This window comes from Dama dama, chromosome 4, assembly GCF_033118175.1.
Source record: "Dama dama isolate Ldn47 chromosome 4, ASM3311817v1, whole genome shotgun sequence".
In the NCBI taxonomy this organism is placed as follows: domain Eukaryota; kingdom Metazoa; phylum Chordata; class Mammalia; order Artiodactyla; family Cervidae; genus Dama; species Dama dama.
Genome location: NC_083684.1, coordinates 61,119,562 through 61,142,197, shown reverse-complemented (window position 1 = coordinate 61,142,197; position 22,636 = coordinate 61,119,562). Strand labels below are relative to the sequence as shown.

General features: G+C 45.5%; 2 protein-coding genes and 1 non-coding gene across 4 annotated transcripts in view; 1 reads left to right on the top strand and 2 right to left on the bottom strand.

The window, feature by feature from the left end:
* Positions 1 to 22,636, top strand: part of TULP2 (TUB like protein 2) — a 62,323-nt gene that overhangs the window by 11,292 nt on the left and 28,395 nt on the right. The window lies entirely within an intron of this gene.
* Positions 5,760 to 19,305, bottom strand: DHDH (dihydrodiol dehydrogenase). The gene is made up of 7 exons (XM_061139790.1): positions 19,153 to 19,305; positions 18,599 to 18,710; positions 14,978 to 15,141; positions 10,854 to 11,106; positions 7,278 to 7,402; positions 6,304 to 6,457; positions 5,760 to 6,057 (listed from the first exon to the last, which is right to left on the bottom strand). The coding sequence occupies exons 1-7, from the start codon at positions 19,240 to 19,242 to the stop codon at positions 5,948 to 5,950; spliced, it is 1,008 nt and encodes a 335-aa protein (XP_060995773.1). The 5' UTR covers positions 19,243 to 19,305; the 3' UTR covers positions 5,760 to 5,947.
* Positions 20,478 to 20,582, bottom strand: LOC133055367 (small nucleolar RNA U13). The gene has a single exon (XR_009692650.1). It is a non-coding gene; the product is annotated as a small nucleolar RNA U13 (small nucleolar RNA).

Below are 22,636 nucleotides of genomic sequence, written 5' to 3'. Positions count from 1 at the left end.
TCTTCCCAGTGGTCACGTGCGGTTGTGAGAGCTGGACCGCAAAGAAGGCTGAGTGCCGAAGAATTGATGCCTTCGAACTGTAGTTCTGGAGAAGACTCTGGAGGGCCCCTTGGACAGGAATGAGATAAAACCAGTCAATCTTAAGGGAAATCAACCCTGAATACTCACCGGAAGGACTGATGCTATTTTGGTCACCTGATATGAAGAGCTGACTCAATGGAAAAGTCCCTGATGCTGGGAAAGATTGAGGGCAGAAGCAGAAGCGGGTGTCAGAGGATGAGATGGCTGGATGGCATCACCGATGCAATGGACATGAACTTGGGCAAACTTTGGGAGACAGTGAGGGACAGGGAACCTGGCATGCTGCAGTCCACAGGGTCACAATGTGTTGGACACGACTGGGTGACTGAACAACGTGACTGAATTACTTTGCTATACACTTGAGAGTCCTGGTGGCTCAGTGGTAAAGAATTCACCTGCCAAGCAGGAGACGCAGGTTTGATCCCTGTGTTGGGACGATCCCCTCGAGAAGGAAATGGCAATCCACTCCAGTATTCTTGCCTGGGAAATCCCATGGACAGTGGAGCCTGGCGGGCTACAGTCCATAGGGTCACAAAAGAGTCGGATATGAGTTGGCGACTAAACAACAGCAGCACTTGAGAGTAACACAATATTGTAAATCAACTGTACTTCAGTTTAAAAAAAGAAACTGACTACCACACCAGGCAAAGAAGAACTCTTTGCACGCCGAGGGTGGGCTGCAGAGGAGAGGGCTAACGTGCTGTAAATGCTAAGTTATTGAGGGTCAGAGGGCCCTGGTGGCTGATTTAGGTAAGTTTCTGAGGTGAAGAACAATGAATAGGATTTCTGCTTAGACATATTAAAAATGAACCCATTTCTCAGGTTATAAAAGTTATGCTGGATGTACTGGTTCCCTGTCACTGTGTAACAAGTCATCCCTAAGCTTAGTGGCTTAAAACAACAATTATTTTATTATCTTTGATAGACCCATGGATAGTGAGATTGAGCCAGCTTCCGTGGGCAGTTCCAGCTTGGGGTCACTCAACCTCTGCAGTCAGATGATGGTTAGAACTGGAAGAGCAGGGAGACTGAGGGGTGTTGGGACCTGATGGAGCATCTCTCTATTTTCATGGAGCCTCAAGACTTTCCGTGTGGTTCCTTTTTTTTTTTTTTTTTGTATCCACACAAAGAAACATTTATTAGGCACCAACCATGGACCAAAAACAATGTTACATAAATCCACTGATACCGACATTCAATTCTCCCTATAAATTTCATTGTTGTATATATGGTTGTCTCTTCCAGTTAAGTTAAAGAAAGCTCAGAGAATCTTTTTAAATCTTAGAGGGAATCCTAGTTTCTAAGGTTAGCCATTACATATAAATATTAAAAGAATTCCCTAGTGACTTAGTTGGTAAAGAATCCTCCTGCAATGCGGGAGACCCTGGATCAATTCCTGGGTCAGGAAGATCCACTGCAGAAGGGATAGGCTACCCATTCCAGTATTCTTGGGTTTCCCTAGTGGCTCAGTTGGTAAAGAATCCTCCAGCAATGCGGGAGACCTGGGTTCGATCTCTGGGTTGGGAAGATCCCCTGAAGAAAGGAACGGCTACCCACTCCAGTATTCTGGCCTGGAGAATTCCATGGACTGTATAGTCCATGGGGTCGCAAGAGAGTCGGACACGACTGAGTGACTTTCACTTTCATAAATGTTAAAAAACTATTGAGTAGGAGTGAGGACAAAGTTGAGCTTTTTTCCAATGCAAAAAATCTTACAAAGGATGAAAATAGGACAACAAAATTGACAGGAGAATCCAAAGGTGATCATTTCACTTTGGAAGATGTTGAGCTGAAGGTGGTAGAAAGATATTTATCACAGATATTCATGTGTGTGTGTGTGTGTGTGTGTGTATTCAGTCATGTCCTACTCTTCAAAACCCCGTGGACTATAGTGCACCAGGCCCTTCTGTCCATGGAATTTCCAGGCAAGAATACTGGAGTGGGTTGCCATTTCCTTCTGTTCCTGTGGTTTCTTAGTGTGGGATAGTTTGAGCTGCCTTACAGCTTAGTGGCTTTGGGACAGCCAAACTATTCCCTGATGGCTGAAGGTTTCAAGAGAATTTCAGCTAACAAAGAAGAAATTGCACTGCCTTTCCTGATCTGACCTCCAAAATCATACAGTGTCAGTTCTGCCATGTTGCAACAGCTACGTAGCATTCAGGAGCCCAGTCCGCTTCTGGGGAAGGGAAACTAGACTCTACTTCTCAATGGAGAGAGATCAGCAGAGAGAGGAGATATCTTTTGAAAATGTAAGATGGCATGCTAGTTCAGCTGCTTTAGCAAAGATCAGTATAACAGTGTCTTAAACAATGCAGAAGTTTATTCCCCTCTCATGTAACAGTCCAAGAAGTTGCAACCCTAAGTGCTATTAACAGTGAGTATAGTACCACAGTGTCAGAAAGTATGATGGTTAATTTTTTTAATATTTATTTTATTTATTTTTGGCTGTGCTGGATCTTTGTTGCTGCCAGGGCTTTCTCTAGGTGCAGTGAGTGGCTGTAGTGCATGGGCTTCTCATTACAGTGACTTCTCTTGTTGCAGAGCACAGGCTGTAGGCGAACAAACTTCAGTAGTTGCAGCACATGGGCTCAGTAGTTGTGGTTCGTGGGCTCAAGAGTGCTGGCTTGGTAGTTGTGGCACAAGGATTTAGTTGCTCCATGGTATGTGGAATCTTTCCAGACCAGGGACCAAACCTATGTCCCCTGCATTGGCAGGTGGATTCTAAACCACTAGACCACCAGGGAAGCCCCTGATGGTTAACTTTACATGTCAACTTGAGTGGACCACAGGATGCCCAGATGTTTGATCTAAAATTATTCTGGATATTTCTGTGAGGGTGTTGTTGCATGAGATCAGTATTATATCTGTAGACTTAGTGAAATAGATTGCATAAAATGCCTGGATAGAACGAAAAGACTGACCCTCCTCTGAATAAGAAAGAATTCTTTCTGTCTCATTATCTTAGGACTATGACATTAACTTTCTTCCCGCCCTTGGACTTAAATTAGAACATTGGCTTTTCCTGGGTCTTGAGCTACCAGCCTTCAGACAAGACCTGCATCATCAACTGTCCTGGTATTCGGGCCAGCGGATTTGGACTGGAACTAAACATCAGCTCTCCTGGGTCTCCAGTTTGCCAACACATCCTGAAGATCTTGGGGCGTGCTTACTTCCATGATCATGTCTGTCTTCTAGCCTTCTATTCTAGCGCGTTACCTCACCATTCACAACACAGCACTTCCATCTCACAGTACAAGGTGGACACACCGATATGCAAGACATCTCCACACCAGGAAGGGAGAGACGGGAAGGGTTGCCATCCTCCTTGCCTTTTAAGGCCATAACTCAGAAGCTGCTGGCATCCCATTGGCCAAAAGCCGTTCACATGCAAGGGAGCCTGGGAAATGCAGTCTTTAGCTGTGTAATCCTGTGTCCAGTGAAACTTCTGTATCAGAGGTGATACCTAGGCATCTCTACCAACAATTAAATGGTTGAAACCAAGCAAGCAGAGGGCTGAAACCCAATATGGTGATAGCTGAATGATGCGTAGTGGGACTTGGAATAAGCAAACAATGTTGTTGTTCAGTTGCTAAGCCATGTCCAACTCTGCAACCCCATGAACTGCAGTATGCCAGGCTTCCTTGTCCTTCACTACCTCCCAGAGTCTGCTCAAATTCATGTCCATTGAGTTGGTGATGCCATCCAACCATCTCACCCTCTGTCACCCCCTTCTCTTGCCCTCAGTCTTTCCCAGCATCAGGGTCTTTTCCAATGAGTCGGCTTTTTGCATCAGGTGGCCAAAGCGTTAGAGCTTCAGCTTCAGCATCAGTCCTTCCCATGAATATTCAGGGTTCATTTCCTTTAGGATAGACTGGTTTGATCTTGCTGTCTAAGGTACTCTCAAGAGACTTCTCCAGCACCACAGTTTGAAATCAATTCTTCAACAATCAGCCTTTATGGTCTGACTCTCACATCTGTATATGACTGCTGGAAAAACCACAGCTTTGACTATATGGACCTTTTGTTTGCAAAGTGATGTCTCTGCTTTTTAACATGCTGTCTAGGTTTCTTATAGCTTGCTCCTCAGAAGAAAACCTATGACAAAGCAGGACAAGCAAACAATAGAAAACTCATTTCACGGATGTCTCTCAGTGTTCTGAAATTTCTACCAAATTTCTTTTTTCCTCAGAGTGAGAGTTATTAGTGTCATAAACCCAATATATCCATCTCATCTTCTGGAATGTGGTAGATATGAACTTTCTAGATGCTCTGTAGTTCATCCAGGCCACATGACTAGTTTTGGCCAATACATTCTGAGATTATGTGTATCACTTTCATGTCAGAGCATATATGTTTTGGTACAGAAGCTTCCAGGGTGTTCTTTCCTTGGCCACACTTGACCAGGAGGACTCCAGATACTAGCGGTTCTGTCAGTTTGGGTCCCAGAAAGATAGAGTCCAGAACTCTCAGTCAGTATATAATACAGGTGAGGAAAGAACCTTGTTATGCTAAGCTGAGATTTGGAGATTGTTTGTTACTACAGCATAACCTAACCTATACTCACTACTACGGTTAAATATGGAAATAAGATCTTTCTTAGGAGAACAAAGATAACCCTAATTGGTTGGCCAAGTGCCCACGTATAGCCCCATTCCAACTCTCTGTAATTTGGGTGGGAATGACTTCCTACCCATGCCACACAAGGGGGTATATGACCTAGGCTTTGCCAATAAGACCACTGAATACTTGTGAACATTCCTATTGAAATGACTCAAAAAAAAAAAAAGAAAGAAAGAAAGAAAGAAATGACTTTCTATACCTTTTTTTTAAACAGAGGTTTGTTTTCATTTGTGTGTGTGTGATGTGGACCATTTTTAAAGTTTTCACTGGATTTATTACCATATTGCTTCTATTTTATGTTTTTATTGTTGTTTGTTTGTTTTGGCTGTGAGGCATGTGAGATCTTAGCTCCACAATTGAGGATCGAACCCACACCCCCTGCATTGAAAGGCAAAGTCTTAGCACTGGACCACCAGCAAAGCCCCTTTTTAAAAATATTTTACTTATTTGTTTATTGGGCTGTGCTGTGTCTTAGTTTTGGAACTTGAGGTCTTTGATCTTCATTGTGGCATGCAAAATCTTTAGTTGCTGCATATGAACTCTTAGTTGCAGCATTTGGGATCTAGTTCCCTGACCAAGGATTGAACCCAGGCCCCCTGCATTGGAAGCATGGTGTCTTGGCCGCTGGACCACCAGGGAAGTCCCATGATTCTCTATACCTTAATGGGAGCCTGGAGCTTCTGGAGGCCTGACCTCAAAGTGAAGGGCCATTGGCTAACATCTACAGAGAACCTGCTATGTGCTAGGGCCCATTTAATCCTCACCAGAGGGTGTTTAGTGTGGTATCTCCCATTTACTGATGACGAGACAAAGTCAGAGAGAGGCTAGGGAGGGTGCATTTAGGGACACCTTCTACCAATACACTGTTCCCCAGCCAAGGTCACACAGGCTGAGGCAGGCAAACTGTGGCTCTTCCCACACATGTCTGTTCCAGGAGCTTGTGGGATGGTCCTGATCCCACCTTCTCCCACTGTCATCCTTCCAACCAGTTTATGCTCTAGTGACCTCTTTGATGGTGGGCTCTCTCCAGCTCCTCTCAAACCACCATTGCCAAGATCTCTGTGGAAATCACAACTTTATTATTATTTTATTTAATTTTTGTATTTACTTTGCCATGCCTGACGCTTACAGGATCTTAGTTCTCTGACCAAGGATTGAACCCAGGCCCCAGAAGTGACAGTGCCGAGTCCTGACCGCTGAACAGCCAAAGAATTCCCAGCATGTCTTTATTTGTTCAGGGCATACATCAGCATTTGTCTCGGGGGAAGGTGATTCCAATGGCCTTCCTCACCTCCTCAAGGATGTCAGCCAGGAGCTCACTTTCCACCAGAGGAATCACAGGACTTTCCTTCAGGCCTGGGGGAGAGTGCAGTTAGGGACACCCTCCTACTCATATCCCATAGACTAAAAGAACTACAATTCCCAGAATCCCATGAGGCACAATAATTTATGGTCTAACATATAGATGCCATGGGGGATCCTGGGAGATGTAGTTCTAAATAGTTGCTTGAGTGGGTGAGGGGAAGGGAGGATACCCACCTCCACTACCAGGCTTGCCCAACTACCCTCCCACCCTCCCACCCCTGTCCTCCACATCCTTACCTTTCTGCAGGCATTCCCGGACATGCTTGGCCTCATAACTCATGCCCATTCCATTTGTAAAATTGAACTCCTTGCCTGGGGCTGGAGGCAGTGGGAACTCCTTATGCTCCCCCTTTACCACCAGCTCTGTTGGGCTCCAGCAGGGGTCAAGGAGCTGAGAGAAGAGATAAGAGGTGGTCCTACTGCCCTCACCAACAGGGCTGCTCAGGAGTCTCTCTCTTATCAGTTAAGCATTGATGACCCGCCATCCTCAGGAAGGGCTAGACCCTACCTATCCCTGCCCTGGTTGCTGGGGGATTATTCCTTAGCATCAGGGTTGCCACAGTACAAGCCTATCTTGTCTGTTCATTTCCCCAGGAAGAAACCTTTCTGTAACCCTATGTTCAGGCCTTGAAGACAGATTATCATTGCCTCTGTGGAATCCCCTTTGCAAGGAGGAGCAGAGACAACCCATCACCTGCTTATCCATTTTGTTTTAGCCCCTGGGGAAGCCTAAATTATTCCCATACCCAAGTCTAAGTCAAAATGGAAATACAGAGATACAGCTGGGGCAGATTCTGCAGTTCCAGTTTGGGGCAGGGTACAAATTCTTCTGCTGAGAATGGAATTTCTTTCTAGCAACATGGCTCCAAGAAGCCCCATGAAGCTGCCATTTGATAATGCCTGTATTCTGTCCTGAGTGCAATTCCAAAGGTTATAGCTGCTCTCAGAGGGTGGTGACTAAGACCTGGTTTCTCCCAAGAAAGGACTAAGGACTTTTGACAGACCAATGGGTTCACCCTCAGGAAGGAGCCTGGAGGTCCAAACTCCATCCCATGGCCGAGTAGCTGAGGATGAATTTCTTATCAACGGTGTGGGAGGAGGCAAATTCAGTCCCCGTCCAGCTCCAACAGCCACGACTGGCCTATTCCTCTCGCTAAGGGCCCTGGTTCCCAGAACTTGGACCCATCCCAGCTCAGCCAGGCGTGCCTCACCTGGGCCATGCCCTTGGTACCACTCACGGAGACCGTGTTGGAGAGCTGGGCAGAGATGCTGCAGGTGAAGCTGCCGTGGACCCCTCCTGGGTACTGGAGTATCACAGTGACAGTGTCGTCCACACCTGGGGGAAGGCACAGGACAAGGGCAAGCCTGGCCTCAAATCCTGCCCGAGGGCTTCCCTGGTAAAGAGTCCGCCTGCCAATGCAGGAGACACAGATTCGAACCCTGGTCTGGGAAAACCGCACAAGCTGCAAGGCAACTAAGCCCATGCACCACAACTACTGAACCCACGTGCTGAAGCTACTAAGGTTCGCGCGTCCTAGAGCCAGTGCTCCACAAGTGAAGCCACTGCAACAAGAAACCCACGCGCTGCAAGTGGAGAGGAGCCCCTAGTCGCTGCAACGAGGGAAAGCCTGAGCAGCAGTGAAGACCCAGCACGGCCAAAAAAAAAATGTCCCGTCTGAAGAACCTTGGGCCGGATGTCTTTTTTCCTTAAATGTTAAGTGTTATTTGGTTGCACTGAGTCTGAGTTGCAGCACGTGGGCTCTTTTAACTTGCAGCATGTGAAATTTTTCAATGCAGCATATGGGAATCTAGTTTCCTGACCCGGGATCGAACCTGGGCCCCCTGCACTGGAGTGCAGAGTCTTAGGCACTGAACCACCAGGGAAGTCCTGAGATCTCATCTCTAATATGACAATGAGAGATACTGAAGCCAGAATTAGTGATATGTCCTACCACGTGGATGAACCCTGAAAACACGTCAAATGAAAGAAGCCAGACACAGAAGTCACATGTTACAGGATTCCATTCATATGAAATGTCTGCTGCCATGTGCTCAGTCGTGTCCAACACTTTGTGACTCCCATGGACTGTAGTGTGACAAGCTCCTCGGTCCTTGGAATTTTCCAGGCGAGAATAATATTTGGCAAATCCACAGAACCAGAAAGCAGATTTGTGGTTGGTTAAGGCTCAGGGGCATGGGAAAATTGGTGTGTGTGGTTTGTTTGTTTGTTTGTTTTTTTGAGTAATGAAAATATTCTAGAATTGATTACAGTGCCGGAGAGGTAAATTGGGAGAGATCTCAATCGACATATATGTACTGTATAAAATAGATAACTAATACGAACCTACTGTATAGCACAGGGAACTCCACTCAATACTCTGCAATAACCTATATGGGAAAAGAATCTAAAAAGAGTGGCTATAATATATGCATAACTGAATCACTTTGCTATATACTTGAAACTAACACAATATTGTAAATCAACTATGTGTCCATGCTACATTTGCTGTATGATGCATGCATGTGTGGGCTAAGTTGCTTTGATTGTGTCCAACTCTTTGTGACTGTAGTCCACCAGGCTTCTCTGTCCATGGGATTCTCCAGGTAAGAATACTACAGTGGGTTGCCATGCCCTCCTCCAGGGGATCTTCCTGACCCAGGGGTCGAACCCCCATCTTTTATGTCTCCTGCATTGGCAGGCAGGTTCTTTACCATTAGTGCCACCTGGAAAATCCCATAAAATCAACTATACTTCAATAAAAATTAACTTTAAAATTGGTTATAGTGATAAATGCACAACTCTGTGACTATACTAAAGCCACAAAATTATATACTTTCAATGAATAAATCATATGGTATGTGAATTATATCACAGTAAAGATGTAATCTAAATAAATAAAGAAAAATATGCTAAAAAAGTAAAGAGAGAGAGACTTCATCTCTCTAAGCCTCAGTTTCCTTCTCTGAAAATACCTGTTGTATAGGTTTGTGAGAATCAGTTACCTGATCTCTGAAACGGGGGTAATAAGAGAATCTGCCTCATAGGGCCATTTCAAGTATTACATTAAGTGCTATAAAATGCACAATGTACTTAGAAGACTATTTAGATGACAATAAGTGATATATAAGCATTAGTTAAAAATTAAACACAGCAGGTAAAGTACTAGCCTGGTTCCACATCAGGCAGGCCACAGATGAAGGAGTCTACTGACTCAGCCCTCTCTCTCTTTGGAACTTGGGATCCTAGTTCCACCATGTGGCATGGGGGAGCCTAATTCTCTGACCAGGAATCAAACCTGCAGCCCCTGCAGTGGAAATGCAGAGTCCCAACTGCTGGACTGCCAGGCAGGTCCCCTGACTCACTCTCTTTTAAGCCCAAGTTCTTATCCCAGGTCTGCTGTGTGACCCTGGATAAGTCACTACCCCTCTCTGCACTCTCAGTTTCCTAATCTGTAAAATGGGGACAGCTTTAATATATCAGAAAGGTCATATCTATAATAACCCTAAAGTTATAATCTATAATAACCTTAATATTTATTAAGGTAGCACTTAATGAATGGGATCTGATTTTATAACTACTATTTAGCCTAGGAACTGGCCAGATGTTAGATGGAGACAGTTTTTCTAAAGAGTGACCTTCATCTTGTGTACTATTTTCCTGGCTATTCATTGCTTTCTGCAGTTTGCCAAGATGGCCACAGTAATTCCTCTTGTTCCTCTATGAGTGCCCCTTTGCAGTAGCTCCTTCCATCAGGAAGTAAAGTCTATTTGCCCACCTCTGAAATCTGAGCTGCTATTGAGCCATAGAACAGTGGCAAGTATGGTAGAAGCAAAGGTCTGAAAAGTGTTTGCATGCTGAGGTCCACCTTTCTCTTGCTCCACCTGGAACTCTGAGACCACCATATGAATGCACCTGAGTTAGCCAGCAGGAGAGGCCATGTGAAGGAGAACCAAGGCTCCCCATAGAATAACCGATACCTGCAAGACATAGTGAGGCCATCCTAGAGCATCCAGCTCCAGTGGGACAGCCAGCCAACTGCAGCTACACAACTAAGACCAGCAGAAGAACCACTCAAGCTGAGCTCAGCCCAAATTGCCAACCCACAGGATCACAAGCTAATAAATGATTGTTATTTAAGGTCACTAAGTTCTAGGGTAGTTTGTTATGCAGCAAAGGCTAACTGAGACAAATGCAAAAAATAATAATTGTTTATATTCAATAACTGCTTACCATTTGCTTCAAAAGTTACTTCATTAACTCCTTATGATAACTCTATTATTGACATTTTACCTAATTAAAACTAATTAGGTAACTAATTGGTAACTGATTAAGATTCAGAGATGTGTCCCTCGGCCAACATCACACAGCAAAGTCCCAGCACAGACCCTGCTCACGCTCTCAGCTCTGAGTCCAGGCTGGAGGTGGCTTGGGTGGCTTCATGTGGGAAGTTTCTCTAGCTGTCTAACCTGATTCTCATCAGGGAGGAGACTTATCCCAGCTCACTGCTCTCCGTAAGAAAGGATCACTCCTTTTACCATAGTATAGTCCAGGATATTCCCTGGTGGCTCAGTGGTGAAGAACCTGCCTGCCAATGCAGGAGACACAGGTTCGATCCCTGGTCCAAGAAGATCCCCTGAAGAAGGAAATGGCAATCCACTCCAGTATTTCTTGCCTGGAGAACCCCATAGACAGAGGAACCTGGTAAATTATGGTTCATGGGCTCGCAGAGTTGGACACAACTTAGCGACTTGACCAACCAACCAACCAAGTCCAGGAGAGACCATACCTGTTTCATGGCGCCTTCCCACAGCTGCAATCTTCTCTGGCTTCTGTGCACCGAAGACCATGGAGATAAACTGGAGGCAGTAGATGCCAAGGTCTAACAAGCCACCTCCAGCCTGGGCCCAGTCTGTGGCCCGGTGTACATGGGTGAGATTCTTCCCAAATTCTGCCCGAACCACTCGCAGGTCCCCCAGAATTCCCTGGGCCAGGACAGACCTCCAAGCCTCTACAGCAGGGAAGAACCGGGTCCAGATAGCCTGCAGACCACAGAGGGAAGAAAGCAGGATGCAGAAAGAGAAGGATAGCGATCAGGCCCCAGAAGTTAACCAACCAGTTTTTCTCTCTTCGAGGACTCAATCTTGAGTGGGTACCCACCAATCCCCAAACAAGGCCCGTCTGTCTTCCTTCCACAGCCTTGCAGTCCCCAAGCTGTATCTAGCCTGACCCTCCTGCCGCCTTCTCTCCTCTCTAGTCCTGCAGCCCCAAGGCCGGCCTTGTCCATATTTATCTGGACCATTACATCAGTCCCCCAATGTTATGGGTTGAATTGTCTCCCCACCAAATTCATGTTGAGGCCCACCCCCTCCCCAGAACCTCCTAATGTGAGTGTATTTGGAGTGTGTATATGTGTATGTGTGTGTGTACTTTTTTTTTTTTGGCCGCATCTCATGGCATGTGGGATCTTATTTCTGTGACCAGGGATTAAACATGCACCCCCTACATTGGAAGCATGGTGTCTTGATCACAGGACTGCTAGGGAAGTTCTCAGAGGTGGTTTTTTTAAAAAGAGGTAATTAAGTTAAACTAAGGTCATTAAGGTGGGCCCTCATCCAATAGGACTGGTGTCCTTAGAAGAAGAGGAAGTTAGGACACAACCCTGCCCAGAGGGAAGACCATGTATAGACACAGGGAGGAGGCGGCCATCTGCAAGTCAAAGAGAGAGGCCTCAGGAGGAGCCAACCCTGCTGACACCTTGACTTCTCTAGCTTCCAGAGTGTGAGAAAATATTTATTTTTTAAAATTTTATTTTTAAATTCTAAAAAATTTAATTACTTTTGGGGGGGGGCTTCACCATGAGGCTTGTGGGATCGCAATTTTAAACCCAGGTCACTGTAGTGAAAGCCCAGAGTCCTAACCTCTAGGCCACCAAAGAACTCCCCAGAAATCTGGGAAAATAAATCTCTGTTGTTTTAGCCACCTGGTCCATTAGTGGCACTTTATTATATAGCAGCCCTGGCAAACTAACACGCCCAGTCTCTCCCCTCCAGTCCATCCCCACATGGCGCAGAGGGATCTTTCCTTCTCTAAGAGCTGACCCTGTCTCACCCCTGCCCAGTCCCCTTCTGTTGCTCCCCATTGCCTAATGTCAGCTTGCATTTATTGGGTATATATTATGAGCAAGACAATATGTACATGCTGTGCATAATGAGTCCTCCCAACATCTCTGCCAGGTAGCTATCATTATATCCATTTTTTAAATCAGAAAACTGAGGCTCAGTTGAATCAAATTATTTGCCCAGGGTCACAGAGCTAGCAACTGGGGAACTGGAGTCTAGAGTCCTCTGACTCTAAAGCCAGAAATCTTGGCTTGTCCAAGATTTTTCATACTAAGGAAATGAAATCTGCCAATTCTTATTTTCTTTAAGTCTTAACTCTGTTTTCCCTCTCTGGCCTATTTACCTATGCAATTTACTTTTCTGAAAGGCACAGGTCAGCTTCTACCCACAAGAAACCACCTTGATCGTTACCCAAGCTGGGACAGGGTGTCTGTGTTCCATGAACTGCTCAGTCCTATGTCCACAAAAGCCCATGCCCGTGGACATTGGGGTTCCCCATTTCCATGACCAAAAGAGATCTTGAGCTCCTTGAAAATTGAGCCTCTGTCTTATATGTTATGAGTCCCCAGTTTGCTGGGAGCCAGCTCACAAGATCCCACCCATGACAAGGTCATGAGGAGAAAACCTGACAGGCAAGGCGGATCAGGTTTTCAGGGATTCTGAAAAGCTGCCCCCGGCGCTCGCCTTAAATATGATATCTGTCTTTCTGATGCTTGCTCCAATAGACTACTCCCTAATTTCTGTGACACAGGCAGAAGGCCTTCCCTGATTTCTTTCCAAATAAGAATCAATTTAGAACTTTAATCAATAAGTTTCCCAGGTGGTGATATTTTATGAGATTATCCAGGGTGAAAGGGGTGTTTTAATTTAAACTCCTTTGCTGGTATTTTAGTTTGTTTGGCAAATGCGTCTATGCCCTTGGTACTAATATGCATGACTGCTTATAATACCCTAATCATAAAACAGCATAAAGAACCTGATCAGGGACTTCCCTGGTAGTCAGGTGGTTAGAACTCGGTGCTCCCAACGCCGAGGGCACAGGTTCAATCCCTGGTCAGGGAACTAAGATCCCACATGCCAAAAAAAAAAAAAAAAATTATTAAAAAATAAAAGAACCTGATCACATAGGGTCCCTAATAGACATAGAGCCCTTTGGGGGGGTGAGGAAGCCCTATTAGAAAACACAAGAAAAATTATTCTAAAAGTGGCTATTGGGTTAATATTTGTTTGCTGTGTTTTTGCTCTTAATGTGCTAAGGTTGTGTTTTGGAAACCATTGTTAATATAGTTAAAGATCTAGAAAAATAAGAGCTTAGCCCTAGTGTGGTAACAATGAGATGGTTGTTAATTGTCAGCCAGGAGTGCTAGGCAGAAGCTGCCTCACTAAAGCCACAGAGTCTGTGGGGGGTAAACCTCTTAGATAAATTCAACTGACAACTTCTGCAGAAGAATTGACTTTTATGTTAACAAGGTTATACTTCTACTATGTTGTGACATGCTGTACTGTTGCCCTGTGTGACTGTAACTTTTCTGTTAAGATCACCACAGAAACAGAAAATAGGTTTACATTCACCTGACTTGCATAAAATGTTAATAGGCCCCAAGGTCAGAAGATAATGTACAAGACTCTCATAAACAAAAAAGTATGCAGAATACACCCTGGTTTCATGAAGGACAAGCTGATGTCATGTTAAACTATCTTCCCCTTAGGAATATACTAACTTAGGGTATAAAAGTTACGGTAAAAAATAAAGCTTTGCCAGACTCTGCTGCACACCCCCAGTCTGTTCTCTCTCTCTTTCTCTTTCTTTCTCTCTCTCTCTCTTCCTCGCCGACGCCATTCATCCTGAGGGTATCCCTGGATCCTGCCGGGGCTGGAACCCGGCACCAGTTCCTAGGATTGGATCTGGTGCACATTAGGTGCCAATAAAAATGAAGAAATAATAAATTCACAGAATTTTGGCACTGACATCTTGACTACTTCTTGGCACATAGAACTTTGCAGACTAGGAGGCTCAGCAGTACTGAGTGTATGATAACTAGGTAGAACATGGGGAAGAGCTGTTGTGACTACTGGCAGAACCTACAGCAAAATGTTTAAAAACCGTAATACTCAGACTTCCCTGGTGGTGGTCCAGCAGTTAAGACTCTGCTTCCGAAGAGGGCACAGGTTCCATCCCTGTTCAGGAAAGTTCCACATGCTTCTTGGTGTGACCAAAAAGAAAAAAGAACCCTAATACTCCTTAACATGAAAATGGCTTGGGGTGGTGGTGGGGCGGATGGTGTCATACGGTGGCCATCTTCTGGCATTAGCCATTGCTGTTGGTGGCCATTTTAATTACTGGCAATTTGAAAGATGTCAAAGGCCCCTATAGGTAGCCAAGCCCTATAAGGGTAAAAACAAAGGCAGTTTGACATTGAGGTTTGGTAGGGGGTTCCTTGGTACTTCGGATCTCTAACTCTGTAAATCCACCCAAACTAAGCCCATTGCGTTTTCTGTGCCCCTTTCACTATCGGCATCTTTTTTCAGAGACGCTGACGCAGTCCTTCAGGCGGCCATGTTTGCTAAGGGCAAAAAGAAATGGCTCCCACCCATGGGGGGATGTTGCTAGTAGATTCCCTGACATAGCTCAACGGCATCCCAACAGACGCAAGGACCCCAGTTCATTTTGTGGTCATCTTAACTCTTGGCAATCCACCCTTGTGTTCCTCCAAAACTGTCGACCGACAACCACGTTTAGCCATGGCGAGCAGCTCTAATGTGGGATATTGGAAGGGCCCTCCACCCTCACCTCCATAAGGAAGAGGCCTCGGGATCGGGCCTCAGCAACCATTTCGCGCACCTCCGCGGCGTTCACACCCATGGGCTTCTCGCACAACACAGCCTTGCCTGCTGTCAGGCAGAGTAACACTGCGGCCTTGTGCTGGGGGTGCTGGGTGCCAATATAGGCCACCTCTAGGGCGGGAGGAGAAAGGTAGAGATCAATAGCCCCGCCCACTGAGGCCTCCGGCCCCGCCCACCGATTAGAGGCCCTGTCCCCAAGCTTCCAAGAGCCTGAGTTCCTCCAAGCAGGTAGGAAGTCCTACTGGAGTGGTCAAACTGTAGCCTCTCATTTGGACGGAGCTAAGGGCTTCCGCTTTATTGACTATGCCAAAGCCTTTGACTGTGTGGATCACAACAAACTGTGGAAAATTCTTCAAGAGATGGGAATACCAGACCACCTGACCTGCCTCTTGAGAAATCTGTCTGCACGTCTAGAAGCAACAGTTAGAACTGGAGATGGAACAACAGATTGGTTCCAAATCGGGAAAGGAGTACCTCAAGGCTGTATATTGTCACTCTGCTTATTTAACTTACATGCAGAGTACATCATGAGAAATGCTGGGCTGGATGAAGCACAAGCTGGAATCAAGATTGCTGGGAGAAATATCAATAACCTCAGATATGCAGATGACACCACCCTTATGGCAGAAAGCAAAGAAGAACTAAAGAGCCTATTAAAAAAAAAAAAAAAAAAGAGCCTATTGATGAAAGTGAAAGAGGAGAGTGAAAAAATTGGCTTAAAGTTCAACATTCAGAAAACTAAGATCATGGCACCTGGTCCCATCAGTTCATGGCAAATGGGGAAACACTGGAAACAGTGACAGACTTTATTTTGGGGTGCTCTAAAATCACTGCAGGTGGTGACTGCAGTCATGAAATTAAAAGACACTTGCTCCTTGGAAGAAAAGTTATCCAGTTGAGCTATTTCAAATCCTGAAAGATGATGCTGTGCAAGTGCTGCACTCAGTATGCCAGCAAATTTGGAAAATTCAGCAGTGGCCACAGTACTGGATAAGGTCAGTTTTCATTCGAATCCCAAAGAAAGGCAATGCTAAAGAATGCTCAAACTACCACACAATTGCACTCATCTCACATGCTAGTAAAGTGATGCTTAAAATTCTCCAAGCCAGCCTTCAGCAATACATGAACCGTGAACTTCCAGATGTTCAAGTTGGTTTTAGAAAAGGCAAAGGAACCAGAGATCAAATTGCCAACATCTGCTGGATCATCAAAAAAGCAAGAGAGTTCCAGAAAAACATCTATTTCTGCTTTATTGACTATGCCAAAGCCTTTGACTGTGTGGATCACAATAAACTGTGGAAAATTCTGAAAGAGATGGGTATACCAGACCACCTGACCTGCCTCTTGAGAAACCTGTATGCAGGTCAGGAAGCAACAGTTAGAACTGGACATGGAACAACAGACTGGTTCCAAATAGGAAAAGGAGTATGTCAAGGCTGTATATTGTCACCCTGCTTATTTAACGTATATGCAGAGTACATCATGAGAAACGCTGGGCTGGAGGAAGCACAAGCTGGAATCAAGATTGACAGGAGAAATATCAATAACCTCAGATATGCACATGGCACCACCCTTATGGCAGAAAGTGAAGAAGAACTAAAGAGCCTCTTGATGAAGGTGAAAGAGGAGAGTGAAAAAGTTGGCTTAAAGCCCAACATTCAGAAAACTAAGATCATGGCATCCAGTCCCATCACTTCATGGCAAATAGATGGGGAAACAGTGGAAACAGTGGCTGACTTTATTTTTCTGGGCTCCAAAATCACTGCAGATGGTAATTGCAGCCATGAAATTAAAAGACACTTACTCCTTGGAAGAAAAGTTATGACCAACCTAGACAGCATATTAAAAAGCAGAGACATTACTTTGCCAACAAAAGTCCATCTAGTCAAGGCTATGGTTTTTCCAGTGGTCATGTATGGATATGAGAGTTGGACTATAAAGAAAGCTGAGCACCAAAGAATTGATGCTTTTGAACTGTGATGTTGAAGAAGACTCTTTGAGAGTCCCTTGGACTGCAAGGAGATCCAACCAGTCCATTCTAAAGGAGATCAGTCCTGGGTGTTCATTGGAAGGACTGATGTTGAAGCTGAAACTCCAATACTTTGGCCACCTGATGAGAAGAGCTGACTCATTTGAAAAGACCCTGATGCTGGGAAAGATTGAGAGCAGGAGGAGAAGGGGACGACAGAGGATGAGATAGTTGGATGGCATCACTGACTCGATTGACATGAGTCTGAGTAAACTCCAGGAGTTGGTGATGGACAGGGAGGCCTGGCGTGTTGCGGTTCATGGGGTCGCAAAGAGTCAGACACAACTGAGCGATTGAGCTGAACTGAACTGAACCTAGATGGCATATTAAAAAGCAGACACATTACTTCACCAACAAAGGTCCATCTAGTTAAAGCTATGATTTTTCCAGTAGTCATGTATGGATGTGAGAATTGGACTATAAAGAAAGCTGAGTCCCGAAGAATTGATGCTTTTGAACTGTGGTGTTGGAGAATACTCTTGAGAGTCCCTTGGACAGCAAGGAGATCCAACCAGTCCATCCTAAAGGAAATCAGTCCTGAATATTCATTGGAAGGACTGATGCTGAAGCTCCAATACTTTGGTCACCTGATGCGAAGAACTGACTCATTGGAAAAGACCCTGATGCTGATTGTAAGACTAAAGGTGGGAGAAGGGGACTACAGAGGATGAAGTGGTTGGATGGCATCACCAACTCAATGGAGATGAGTTTGAGTAAGCTCCAGGAGTTGGTGATGGACAGAGAGGCCTGCGTGCTGCAGTCCATGGGGTCGCAAAGAGTGGGACACAACTGAGTGACTGAACTGAAGGGCCTCCCTGATGGCTTAGAGGCAAAGAATCCGCCTGCACTGTCAGGTTCGATCCCTGGGTCAGGTAGAGCTCCTGGAGAAGGAATGGCAATCCACTCCAGTATTCTTTCCTAGTGAATCCCATGGACAGAGGAGCCTGGCAGGCTACAGTCCATGGGGTCGCAAAAGGGTTGGTCACGACTTAGCGACTAAACAACAACAAAACCATTCTCGACTATCACTCTATTTCCTTCAGATTATTTCCAGTCTTCTGAAATTATCGTATTAACTCACTTAGTACTCACAACACCACCAAGAAGTAAGATTACTATTTTGCCCGTTTCAAAAATGAGGAACCTGAGAAGGGCAAGCAGAAGAGGGGAAAATGCCCACTCAGCCAATCTGACTACAGAGGCAGGCTGTTGTCCAACTATGCTGTCCTGCCTCTCCATCCAGGCTCCTCTGGAACGCAGAAGCCCGAGCCACACGGGTCGTATTTAAAACCTGAACGGCCTCGCTCAGAAATTCAAACCCTGCCTTTACCGCGGAGGTGTGGCCCCTACTCGCTATTTCATGCTGGACAGATAATTTCAGACGAAACCGGTTCCTATCGCCCCGCCTCCCAGCCCAGAGTCCTTTCGGCAGCCTAGAGGGATTGGCTTATCGCGCAGAGCCTCGCTGCTCCTACAGAGGAGCCTGAAGGCAGCGCCCCCGTTGACGCCCCTCTCCCCCGCCGCGCCCAGGCCACTCACCCACGTCTGGATCCTTGGCCAGTTCCTCATAGGATCCGTAGGCCTTGGGGATGTCGTGTTTCTTGGCAAACTCCTTCGCCCGGCTCAGGTCACGGGCCGCTACCGCCACTACCTAGAGGGACGCCTGAGTCAGACTGGAGGGGCTGGGGCAGGTAAGGAAGACGGGTGGATGGGAGGGAGGTGATGAAGAAGGCCTCGGCGGGGGAGGGAGAAATTAACAACTCCCAAAACGGGGCAGGGGAGATGTGGTCCTGGGGGATGAGGTGACCGTGGGCTGGACACCTGGGTTTGGGAAAGAGATCTGAGGCAGACGATTATTCAACCCCGATTATTAAACTTCCTAATATTTAAATTTTTCCTTACACAACAAAATCAGATCAAGACTCTCCCAAACCTCGCGTAATTCGTGTTAAAAAGACAGAGGGGAGAAAAGAGCGATACGGATTTTGAGGCTGTTTCACGGCCTTGTGGGGCTCGGAAGTCCAGAAGCCTAGTTCCCTCCTCCCTCAGACCCCCCTCCCACCCTTCCCCAGGTCTCTGGAGAGAGGGAGGACCTGGTGCTCAGAGCGAGGCAGCATCCGCAGCATCGTCGTGAAGTCGCTGGAGATAAGGCCAGCCGACACGATGCCCCAGCGAAGCGCCATCGCCGCAAGCCAGAGTCCCAAATGTCGCTACCTTTTCCCGGCGGGAGTTAAGGACCAGATACCGGGCGCTCCGTGGGGGCGTGGCCCTTGTCCCCGCCCCCATTGCTCCTACGCCGCTCCTCATTGGCCAGGATGCCTGTGCGCCCTGCCAATCCCAAGGCAAAGGCGACGAATATTTAATTATAGCGTCCCCATTGGAGGAACGCACCGGAGGCTCAGCTTAACAGCGATGGACCAAAAACACTTCGAGAGTCGTCTCCTCCAGAGACTAGCCACGTGACACAAGGTTATGCGCTTTCTTTTCCATTCAACTTCGACCCTTTGAACTTACCTCTCTTTTGTTCAGAAAGCCGTGTACCCTTAGGAACTGTCCAGAGGGAGAGAGAGGATAATAATAGCAAAGGTAATGTATTCACCAATTTTTACTAATATTTCTTAATTATTAATATTTATAGAACGCCCGTGGAAGTCCAAGGCCCCTAGCTCCGTGCTTTGCTCTCCTCATCCCTAATTTCTCACCACAAACCTGCGAATAAGATTCTCTTGTGCCCTATTTACAGACGCAGAAACAGACCCAGCAAACCATGATCATTTTTAGCTAGGAACGCGAACAATAAATAAAAAGACTGGCCAACTCCACCCACAACAAATTCGTCGATTTTCCTTGTAGACATTTTAATCTGCTGTCGCCTCCTTCTCCTCCTGCCCTCAGTCTTTCCCAGCATCAGGGTCTTTTCCAATGACTCGGCTCTTCACATTAAGTGGTCGAAGTACTGGGGCTTCAGCTTCAGCATCAGGCTTTCCAGTTAATATTCAGGGTTGATTTCCTGTAGGATTGACTGGTTTGATCTCCTTGCAGTCCAAGGGACTTTCAAGTATCTTTTCCAGCACCACCATTTAAAAGCATCAGTTCTCTGACGCTCAGCCTTCTCTGTGGTCCAACTCCTACATCCATACACGACTACTGGAAAAACCATAGCTTTGACTATACGGACTTTTGTCAGCAAAGTGATGTCTCTGCTTTGCAATATGCTGTCTAGCTTTGTCATAGCTTTCCTTCCAAGAAGAAAGCTACTTAAAAAAATTTTTTTCATGGCTGCAGTGATTTTGGAGCCCAAGAAAATAAAGTCTGTCATGGTTTCCACTTTTTCCCCTATTCATTTGCCATGAAGTGATAAGACCGGATGCCATGATCTTAGTTTTTTTTTTTTTTCTTTTCTTTTTTTTTTTTTTTACGTCAGACAGGTAATGTGCCGATGTCGTAACAAGGTTTGGAGGGAGGCACATGTCACGCAGCAGCGTGAACACCCAATCATCATGCTCATGAACTACAAAAGGATCTGATCTTAAGTTTTTTGAATGTTGAGTTTTAAGCCAGATTTTTCACTCTCCTGTTTCACTAAAGAGCTTCATCCAAGAGGCTCTTTAGTTCCTCTTCACTTTCTGCCATTAGAGGGATATCTGCATATCTGAGGTTGATATTTCTCCTGGCAATCCTGATTCCAGCTTGCAAGTCATCCAGTTTGTCATTTTGCCCGATTTACTCTGCAGAGAAGTTAAATAAGCAGGGAGACAATATACAGCCTTGACATACTCCTTTCCCAATTTGTTGTTCCATGTCCAGTTCTAACTGTTGCTTCTTGCCCAGCGTACAGGGTCCTCAGGAGACAGGTAAGGTAGTCTGATGTTCCCACCTATTTAAGGATTTTCCACAGTTTGTTGTGATCTACACAGTCAAAGGCCTTAGTATAGTAAATTAAGCAGGTGTTTTTGTTTTTTTAAATTCTCTTGCTTTTTCTATGATCCAGTGGATGTTGGCAATTTGATTTCTGCTTCCTCTGTCTTTTCTAACTCCAGTTTGTACATATGAAAGTTCTCAGTTCACATACTGTTGAAGCCTAACTTGAAGGATTTTGAGCATTAACTTGCTAGCATTTGAAATGAGCACAATTATACGGTATTTTGAACATTCTTTGGCATTGCCTTTCTTTGGAATTGGAATGAAAGTGAACCTTTTACAGTCTGTGGCCACAGCTGAATTTTCCAAATTTGCTGATATATTGAGTGCAGCACTCTAACAGCATCATCCTTTAAATTTGAAATAGCTCAGCTGGAATCCCATCACCTCCACTAGCTTTGTTCATAGTGATGCTTCCTAAGGCCCACTTGACTTCACACTCCAGGCTGTCTGGCTCTAGGTGAGTGACCACACCATCATGTTTATGCGAGTCCTTAAGACTTTCTTGTATAGTTTTGTGTATTCTTGCTACCTCTTAATATCTTCTGCTTCTGTTAGGTCCATACCATTTCTGTCCTTTTTTGTGCCCATCTTTGCATGAAATGTTCCCTTGGTATCTCCAATTTTCTTGAAGAGAGCTCTAGTCTTTTCCATTCTATTGTTTGCCTCTGTTTCCTTGCATTGTTCACTTAAGAAGGCTTTCTTATCTGTCTTATTTCTCTGGAACCCTGCATTCATTTGGGTATATCTTTCCCTTTCTCCTTTGCCTTTTGCTTCTCTTCTTTTCTCAGCTATTTGTAAGGCCTCCTCAGACAACCACTTTTCTTTTTGCATATCTTGGATGATACATGTCATAATGGTGGAAACACTCGTAGCCCAACCTGAAGACCAGGAAAACCTGGGCATATGAGGGCATGATTGAGACGCATTTTGAAAGATTTTTTTTTAAAAGAGTGGATTGATTTATTTACTTATTTCTGGCTGTGCTGGGTCTTCATTGCTGCATGCAGGATTTCTTGAGTTGTAGAGATTGGGGGCTCCTGTCTGGTTGTGGTTCACGGGCTTCTCATTGCAGTGACTTCTCCTGTTGCAGAGCACAGACTCTAGGTGTGCAGGCTTCGGTAGTTGCAGCACAGGGGCTCGTTAGCTGTGACTCTCAGGCCGTAGAGCATGTAGGCCTTAGCAGTTGTGGAACCTGGGCTTACTTGCTCCACGGCATGTGGAATCCTCCCAGACCAGGGATCGAACCAGTGATCCCTGCAGTGGCAGGTAGACTCTCGTTCACTGCACCATTTGGGAAGTCCTGCATTTTGCAAGATTTTGATGTAGATTTTCCTGGTATAGAAAGAGAGATGGCCTTCCAGACAGAAGAAACAAGCCATGCAGGAAAAAAAGCTAAATCCAGTCAGAACTGAGAGCTTGGAGCCTAGGGGATGCATGAAAGATTCATTTACAGAGAAAAATTGGGCCATTTGTGAAGGATCAAAGAGCTCACCCTGCAGGCGATGAAGTGTGAAGGAGAGGGGAAAGGAGATAATGACCTGCATCATGTTCAAATCTTAGAAAAAAACCTTTGAAATTAAAGGTCACACAGAAACTGTCAGCCAGGCAATGACTGGGTGGATGGTGTGCTAGGAAGAGACCAATAGCATTTAT

Excerpts from the sequence above, each read along its gene's own strand:
- DHDH (XM_061139790.1), bottom strand. The coding sequence starts at position 19,242 with ATGGCGCTTCGCTGGGGCATCGTGTCGGCTGGCCTTATCTCCAGCGAC. Across the intron at positions 18,711-19,152 it reads TGCCTCGCTCTGAGCACCAG|GTAGTGGCGGTAGCGGCCCG; the intron begins GTCCTCCCTCTC and ends GCGTCCCTCTAG. Across the intron at positions 11,107-14,977 it reads GAGGCCTCTTCCTTATGGAG|GCTATCTGGACCCGGTTCTT; the intron begins GTGAGGGTGGAG and ends TGTGGTCTGCAG.